This window comes from Chlamydotis macqueenii, chromosome 2 (genome assembly GCF_036417535.1).
Source record: "Chlamydotis macqueenii isolate bChlMac1 chromosome 2, bChlMac1.mat, whole genome shotgun sequence".
Classification (NCBI taxonomy): Eukaryota; Metazoa; Chordata; class Aves; order Otidiformes; family Otididae; genus Chlamydotis; species Chlamydotis macqueenii.
Genome location: NC_141557.1, coordinates 52,343,390 through 52,352,385, shown reverse-complemented (window position 1 = coordinate 52,352,385; position 8,996 = coordinate 52,343,390). Strand labels below are relative to the sequence as shown.

The 8,996-nt window shown below is 39.0% G+C and overlaps 1 protein-coding gene across 5 annotated transcripts in view; it reads right to left on the bottom strand.

Annotated features, from left to right (window-relative positions):
• Positions 1-2,599: 2,599 nt before the first annotated feature.
• The window catches only part of NT5C3A (5'-nucleotidase, cytosolic IIIA), a 32,967-nt gene continuing 26,570 nt past the window's right edge, over positions 2,600-8,996 (bottom strand). For all 5 annotated transcript variants that reach the window (XM_086742985.1, XM_086742989.1, XM_086742986.1 and 2 more), the window contains 4 exons: positions 8,831-8,920; positions 7,375-7,537; positions 6,706-6,906; positions 2,600-5,935 (listed from right to left, as the gene is read on the bottom strand). In XM_086742985.1, coding sequence (XP_086599111.1) covers positions 5,834-5,935; positions 6,706-6,906; positions 7,375-7,537; positions 8,831-8,920 — 556 coding nt within the window. In that variant the 3' untranslated portion in view covers positions 2,600-5,833. The remainder of the gene's footprint in view (positions 5,936-6,705; positions 6,907-7,374; positions 7,538-8,830; positions 8,921-8,996) is intronic.

Genomic DNA, 8,996 nt, shown 5'->3' with positions numbered 1-8,996 from the left:
CCCAGAGCCTGGGGGAGCTGGCTGGGAAGTGAACTTGTGCTGGTATGGATGGCGAGAGCTCAGCACAGCCCCTGCACCTCCAGCGATAAATGAATCTTTCTACATCAGCATCCTGTTAGAGAGAGTGGCCTGTAGTGGATATAGATGTAAGGGAAATACTTTCTACCTCAAAGTGTAAAATACTTTTTTTTGTGTGTATGGAAAGTATCTATTTAAATACTTTCTTACATACTTAACTTATTTAGAAAAATAGATGATAACTCTTTAAAGGTCATTAAGAGCTGGATAAAAATGGATGGTTTAGCTAAGGAGAGGCTCTCCAGAAATCAGGCTGCTGCTGCTCCTCTAATGAAAGAGCCAGGTGCTATTCTCAGAGCTGGGCAGCTGACTCCTGTTAGGCAGCTGGTCGATGAAAGGAAGATGCAGTTACCTCCTGGATTGTCAGGGGCTCAGTGGAAGAGACAAGGATTATGGCTGTGTAGCCAGAAAAATCTAGGTAAAGATTTTTCTGTGTGATTTTTCAGTCTTAATTTGACAGTGATACTTTCTGCTGTATAACTCTGCATATTCCAAGTATATTAAGAAATTATACTTAATTCAGAGTTTGCAATTATTGAAGTGAAATATTATTTTTTCTGTGTGGGAAAAAAAAAATCAGATTTTCCTTTAAGCTTAAAAATGGCATATTTAGCTAGTACTTGGTGAAAGCATTTGGCTCAGTTTACAACTATTAGTGTATGTTTGACAGTGAGAGGACATTTGAGCTGGCTGTAACACCCACTCAGAAGGAGGAAACATTTTTAGCTAAATAAAGGTCCCAAATACTTGACCTTGGACATGTGCTACGGATAGAACAGATACTGTGAGTAGGGTGGGGGGGAGGAGTAACAAATTCACTTAACTTTGCTGCTTATTCCTTGCTTTAAACTTTAGAAATACTCTTTTGGCTGTGGGAAAATGGTCTGGGAAATATATGACACCTTGCTTTCCAAACCGAATCATAAATTAAATACACTTTTAGAGTTGCAAAATGTTTCTGGTTATAAATTTGATTTAGAAAGACATACTATGCATAGTATTTCTTTCCTAAAATTTAATGCAGAATCTAGATGGCAATTACAAGAATTAGTCTTGCTGGAGAAAGATAGTTTAACCTGTAGCTGCAGTGTTAATTTTGTTTGCCATTAATTTTGTTCATAGTTTTGGAGAGGCAACTGATAGTATCCATTTTTCCTTCTAGCCAACAGAGTAGTGCCAAAAAAATGGGATTTTGAAAAAGTGGAGGATATCTAAAAATGCATCTTGTGTTTTCCCTTAACTACCATATAAGCAAGAGTTATGGTTCACAGTGGGATGTGAGATGATGAAAGGACGTTGATAATCTGGACAGCACTATGTAGATTTTTTTTAAAATCAGACCTCCTGGTTCAAGCTGATTATGTAAGTAACTTTTTTTTTTTCCAGCAGGCTATAGGTATGGCATTTCAAGAAGTAAATTGTTGGGCGTGCAGATACCCTTTTTACAGGTAATTTGTTCTATCAGATGATTGCAACATGGTTTAGTTGTTCTTACGTCCTAGTAAAGGCTCACTGCTCTGGCAGACCCTTAACGCAGAATCTGAGGCTGACAGGATTTAATGACGGAAGGAGAAAAGAGCGCTGGAGATCTTAACTTACCTGCCTCCTTGCGGAAGCATAAAAATCCTTTAAGTGATTGTCATTGTGGACTGAACATTTGGTGACTGACCATTCATCGTACATCTGCTTGGAGGTGAGATTGAAAAATCTTCCTTACATAATTCTTGACAGATGGTTCTTTGATCTGAAATCCTCTACCAAGGCAAAGACTTTTAAGTGTCTGTGTAGTTGGGAAAGCATCAAGCGATCACTTCCTGATATGCTTGGGCCCTAGGCAGGCTGAATAATAATTTCAGTAACTTGGATTAAGAACGAGCTGGAGATCTGTTTTGGTAACTGCTTTTAAAGATGCTGCCTAATCCGTTTCCATATTGCTCCGCATGTGCTTTTCTGTATGGTTTTGGTGAGGTTTTTTTTGGTTTTGAGGTGGTGTTTTGTATTCTGTTTTTTTTTTTTTTAATTGAGTTGGGGTTTTTTTTTTTTTTTTAATTGAGAGTTTTTAAATGAGTTGAACAGTGAGATCGTGATCATGCTGAAGGAGTGGTGGCTTGCTTCCTGTAGGATTGGGTGAGGCTGAGGAAAAATTTTGAGGGGAGGACCAGTGAGTTCATATGAAATCCTGACGCAAGCTGGATGAGGACATGGGGTCGGAAATGCTATGCAAAGAGACCAGAATTGCCCCCAACATTTCACTCATGCTAGGATTGCCAGGGAAATCCATTATGCTTGTAGCCAGAACAATCTTGTGCCAGAGCGTGTTGCTGACACATCATGCGCTGTGGAGTTATGTCTATCAGCCACTTTTCACATACTCTAAATTTTAACTGTTACCTATATTCCAAAGGTGACCCGCCTGTAAACGGAAAATCTTGTCCCATTGTAAACTTTGGGAGCAATGCCTGGTAATTAGCCCCTTGCAACTGGAGACTGGTTGAGTAAGCAGTGCATCCAAACACCTTGGTGTTTTTCAGACGGCCTTTGCCTTTTGGACTTTTATTTGGCAGGTATGACAAAAAAAGCCAGCACGATTGCTTGTTTAAAAAAAAAAGACAAAAATCACCAAAACTCCATCCTCACTAAAACTCTGATGTTAGCTCAGCTAATGTAAATTCTGTAGGTGCCTAAAACTCAAAAGGTAGACTGTAAAATAAATAGTGTCTGCTGACCCTCCCTGGAAACACTGCAGCATTCCCCAGGAGCCTTGCCATGGCCAGCGTGGTGCCGACCATGCTGCTGAGCAGGCAGCTTGCACTGATGTCCTGTGGGGAGTCATACATAACATCACCCCGCTTATCTTGCTGGCTGAAACTGTAGCATTGGCAGAAGATGACTGTGCAGAAGGCAGCTCCCTCCCTTATGCTTTTTGCAACAAAATCATCCTGCCCTCCTCCCTGGCCCAGGTAAATGGGGGGACAGTTTAGCTCCATGGCACATCCAAGCAAGAGAAGAAAGGGAGACCAAGTGCCTAGCTTGTGTGTTGAGGAACATCCTTTCTACCCTTCCTGGCTGCGTGTTTGGGGCACCTGCAAGCTTGTCTCGTCCCATGGTTGGCATGTTCTACCTGCTCTTCTGTGATGACTTCTACAAAGCTGCTATCCCTGGCTGCTCCCAGGGGATCTGCTACATCCCAATCTGCTGCCCTTGCCTGTGACCCCATCCACCCCAGGCAGCTGCTCGCCCTGCAGCATCTTCCCTGCTCAGCCTCGCTGCCACAAGGCCTTCTCACCTTCAGCCCGTTCTCTGCAGTGTCTCCGCCTCGGCCAGTCTTTGCTCCTGTCAGTGACTCATCAACCGCAGCATGTGTTGCCGCTGGGCACTTAGTTTTTTTTGTGTGTGTGTATGAAAAAGAAGGTGAATAGCAGCTCTCTTGATCCCACTGACTCAGCAGCTGTCACTACTGCTTTCAAGCTCTCCCTGTCTTCTGCCGTTGGCTGACACGCTCTTGGCAGGCTAGGGCTGAGGCAGCTGCTGCTCCCATCTCCTCCTGTCACTGGCACTGCCCAGGCACTTTCAGCTCTTCCAGTCTGCTGCTGCCTGAGTCATGGCTCTCAAATGGAAGGCAGCCAAGATGCCATCCTCTCCCCAGCTGTTGTATGACTTAAGTGGCTTTCTGCTCAAATGGACGGCTTCTAATGCTCCTGCTTCTGGGGATCTAGCTGCCTCTGTGCCAGGAGTAGGGAATTACATGACTGTGGATTGTACACAAGGAGGACATAATCCCTCAAATGGTCTTTGCCTGTTAAGATGCAAGCTGGAATTTCTGAAAGGTCCCTGAGCTCGGCAGTTCCCCGACAGCACACCACGTGCAATGTGATTACGAAAGGATGCTCACACCACCTCAGATTGTGCATCAAGCCTCTGCCATGTATTCAAAAGATGGGGATGATTTAATTTCCATTGACTGCAGAGGATGAAGAGGTGAGGTAAGGAAACTACTCCCCATCTTGCCTCCTAGGAAAAGTTCCAGCCAGCATCGTAACAGATGTAAGTGTACTGATTTGGAAAAAATATGGCTGGTGCTACCGAGTCAGAATTTAGATAATGGACCACAGGGTGGACGGAAAGAGGCCATTTCTTGAGATGTGTGTTACTTGCTGGTGGGAGACAGTGCAGATCTAGGCTCTCCCATATTTTCATTACAATTACTCAGGGAACGAAATCTGGCAAAGTTCCTGTTGTGTATAAAAGAAAGCTAAGGGGAACAATGACTATATTGCATGTTAGGGAAGTTGTATGATTGCCTCTATTTTATTAATGAATAGAGTGAGTACAGCTGTGACCTCTTAGGACCGGGGTCACAACACCCTCTCTAACTCCTCCTGCAACGTATCAGAGTAAGCTTCCAGAGCTGCAGCTGTATTAAGCTGTATCATTCTGTACATGATGCTGACAGGTACTGTAAGGTGTTCAGTACCGGGAAAATACTTTCTGAATAAATTTTTTACAATGAGGGTGCTGGAACATTGGAACAGGTTGCCCAGAGAGGTGGCGGATGCCCAATCCCTGGAAACATTCAAGGCCAGGTTGGATGAGGCTCTGAGCAACCTGATCTGGTTGGAGATATCCCTGCTCCTTGCAGGGGAGGTTTGACTGGATGACCTTTAAAGGTCCCTTCCAACCCAAACCATTCTATGAAGATTCAGTAGCTATTTAAACAGAGAGGACTTGCATAATGAACTTAAAAGAGCTAGATGTTACACTGATACTTGTGCTTACAATTTGCAGAGTGGGCATGCGACCTAAAGCCAGCCTGGAGAGGTGTTCCTTAAATGCTTCTGAGGCATGGGGCTGGTAGCAAGAAAAATAGATTTTGCAAGACCACTAAATCTGCTTTTAAAATCTAAGATTAAGATCTAGCTTTGTTGTGATTTTCTGTCTCCAGAGCAGCTCACTGACAATTCGAAGAGAAATTATTTTAGATAAGCCATGTTTTGATATGAAACAGCAGGCTGGAAGTGGATTAGTACACAAAATAAGATCTGAAAAGGACCTGAAGTTACGGCCTTGTACTATTAGCTTATGAAACTATCTGTTGTTACAAAGATGAGAAACTTTACCTTCAATACACTAAATTAAAACATTCTTCCCATTCCACAGAGAATAAAGGAATGGTAAGGACATAGAATATTTTGTAATGATACAAAAATCTATTAAGAAGAAACATTTCCTCTGAATTGGGTGAATAAAGCATTTTTACTGAAGAAAAATATATGTATGAAAAACTTCTGTGAAAGTCTGTAGCATATGAGTAAGATCCTTCAAAGTACAGCTGACTGAAATATCTTCTCTGAAAGAAGAAAAGGCAACACAAACGTGCACACTACTTATTCACAGAACATTTACATCTTCAATTTTACAAAATAGACACATTTTCTAAAATGCTCCTTTGAAATGCCTGATTAAAAGACAGTCAACCATAGTATCCCTTCAGCAGCAGCTTATCACATCTATAAATCCAATTTAAATCTAGTTATAATAGGAGTGTGAGACAATAAAGAACAGCATAAGAGCAGTAAAAGGAGCTTCTAGTTGACAATGGATACCATATATATTTCAAAATACCAAAATGAGGATAAAAATCTTAAATTAAATTAAACAATTCTGTAAATGAGTAATAAACACATCAAAGATAGCACACGTGTGCTCTTCTGTCCAGTTGTCTCCTGGAAGGATTGGAGTGACTTGAGACTGCAATTTACAGGATTTTCTGTAGGATGGAGTTGGCAACTTCCAGGGATTCATCTTTCACCAATACAATGTCATAAGAGTCCATATATTTTTCCAAAAGCTCATCTACCTAATTGCAGAAGGGATAAAGAGAAAGACTCACTTTAGAAATAATTATTGAAAGACTTTTTGTCATTAAAATTTTGCCCAGTCTTTCCACCAAATTCAGGAAATGAACCATGCAAATCTGTATTGCTCCTATGAGAGAATTTCCCAAGATGACAGAGTAGGAGTAGCCTGAAATAACTGTGTGCACATTCCAGGATATAATATCTCATGTTTACTCCAGGATCTCACACATAAAAACACTGAAAGAAAAACTTACTTCCTCAGTTTCCTGAAAGGTAGAAAGAAATAGAAAACTGAAGTTTTCTCTCTCCTGAAGGCAAATGGATGTGCATTATAATTTAGCAAACAATCAGTTCTGTGTCTCCTCAAAAAAAAAAAAAAAAAAAAGAGGAAAAAAAAAAAAAGAGACACTGCCTAATTTTTTAATTTGGAAGATTATAATTTTGCTCAATTATCAATCCAGTATTGAAAGGAAGGGGAGGAGCTGTAAGAATTTAAGAGAATTAATTTCTCTAGCCTCTGAATTTTACTCCTAAACAGAATACCTTTTTGGAACTACTTCAGTACAAAAACCAAAGCAATTTACATTTGTGTTGCAATTTACATTTGGGTTAGAAAAAAACCTGAGGCAAGAAATCCATGAAAAATGTTTGAAATCTCCAAACGAATTTGGGCCAAACACTTGGTTTGATATCTGAAGCTTATTAGAATGAACTTGTTTATAACTTACAGTATTTCACTCAAAGTTCAAAAGGTTATAAGGCTACTTACTTTATCATTGAGATAGCCGATCTTAAGAATGTGTTCAACATTTGCTACTCCATCTGCCATACTTAAGTCTCCTTGGGAATCGCCTAGCAGTATGATATTACTGTTGTCTTTTAGCTGTTTGAAGTACTCCGTATTCTTCAAGGCACCATCATGTTTGTTGTAAACATGAATCAATTCTCCTTTAAATCCTTTTAATATTCCCTATTAAAAAAAACCCAAACACTTAAGTTATTTCTAGTATCATACAGACAAGACAGAATCTAGAATGAAACAGGTGATATTACTATTGAACTAACACTGAACTATGTAATCTCTAATGATGAACAAGATAAATTACTGTTAAATAACGTAATGACTGTAACAGCATTGTTAAGACTAGATAGACAGCGATTCTCTACTTGGAGGAGGAATAGCGCTGTACTGGGCTGAGTGTGAGGTTGCCATTAAAGGAAATGAATGGTACCTTACTTGTACTACACTAACAGCATTTGAACTGTTATCCTCTGCTTATTTTTTGCATGGAAGAGCACTAAGTATGCAATTCTAATTCTCTATATGGCAGGGCAGGTGGCTACATCTGTTGCATTAAAATGTTCACCTTTTTGTATATATAAATAGCTACTAAATGCCACAGTGATGTTTGATAAGAAGGTGTTATTTCATACATACATTTTCATCAAAATCCATGAAATTGGAAACCACTTTGACATTAGAATGGTAGACTCCAGCCTGGTGGATAACCTCCTCAAGAATGTCCCCAATCCCAGCAGAAAATATGAACACAGGAATATTATGTTCACTGAGCTTATCAAAGAAGTTCTCATATCCTTCTCTGTAACACAGGATGTACATACAAGTCAAATCTCAAAGAAAGAAAGCTAAGAAAAGTCAGTTTTCAGAACATCATCTTTGGAAAAAACCCCTAATTTTCCCTGAACGTTTCACTTTATTTCCTTTGCCTCACCATCAACATAACACAAGTTGATGCCTCACCATCAACCCAACATAAGGCAGCATAGTTTTAGCAAGGAACTCTTGCATCAAGCTGTTTGGTCTTGATCTATATAATTTTTTCCCTCCAAACATTTAATAATTTTTTAAAGACTTAAAACTAGTTCCTCCTCCCCAAATATCCCAGAAGAAGCAAGCAACTAGTAGAACTTTCTCTAGCGACTATCAGGCTGTACATTTCCTTTCAGTCTTCCTTGCTTAAATATTTGACTTTCTATAGGGTTATTACCATAAAACAGATTTTGTTTTGTTTTGAATTCCTGAAAACATTTATTGTTACTCTTTCCTGAAAGCTTTTTAGTTTTCAGTGCCCAATTAAATATATGTATAATATTTCAGGAACAATATAATATTATCTCTGTACACCTGCTCTACAAAAACATTGATTAGTAGAATTTTAAATTTTTTTTAAAAATTATGATGATGAAAATTTTTGAGGGAATTTTAGTTTGTGAATGAAGATTCAATACACACAGACTTAGGCTTTCAAACAGGTAGAGACAGTGTGCTTGTCTGTTTTGAAAAGACAATAATTTAGTCAGTATGATAAACAATTCCACAAATTAAGCCTTAACATCTTGTATCAGTAGTCCAAAATTTACAGACAATTCTAGAGAACTTTAAAAGACATGGGAGCCACAGCACATTTCAAGCAAGGATTTTGCTGGCTTTTAAACTTACCTTTAGCCACAAAGTAAGAACAATATTTAATACAACACATGAAACATATTCCTGAAGTCACTGCATTTTTATCTCAGATAACATTAATATAGCAATTGTTTTACAGAGGAACAATGTTGAACTCTACATTCTCCTTACAAAAAAAGAGCCAGCAGTTCAATTTCAAGAGGATGAAAGTCTACAGAAATGAGGTTTGTAGAGATGACACTCATTTTTTATTTTTTTTTTTTAAGAGCTCTAGTGTACACACTGTGATCATTGTAAGCATTTAGTTACAAAATATGAATAAAGAGGGGGCATGAAGCTCACTATGTTCCAAGATTATGGTGTCACACTCTCAGGAAAGCATGTATTTTTTTTTCCCTGAAAACGCACAGTAAGAATCTATAGAAAATACTCTGAAAGAATATTGTTCAAATCAAAAGGAACTTACTTCAGCATAACATCAGATTCCCTCACAATTTCTGCAAACTTATCCTTCTGTAAGCCTTGTTCAACAAGTAGTGCATGAGATTTATTGTACCTAGAATATAAACAAAAAATAGATGGAAATTGACTTGTAATGGTTCACCTTTCATTAAATCTCATGATGGAAAACA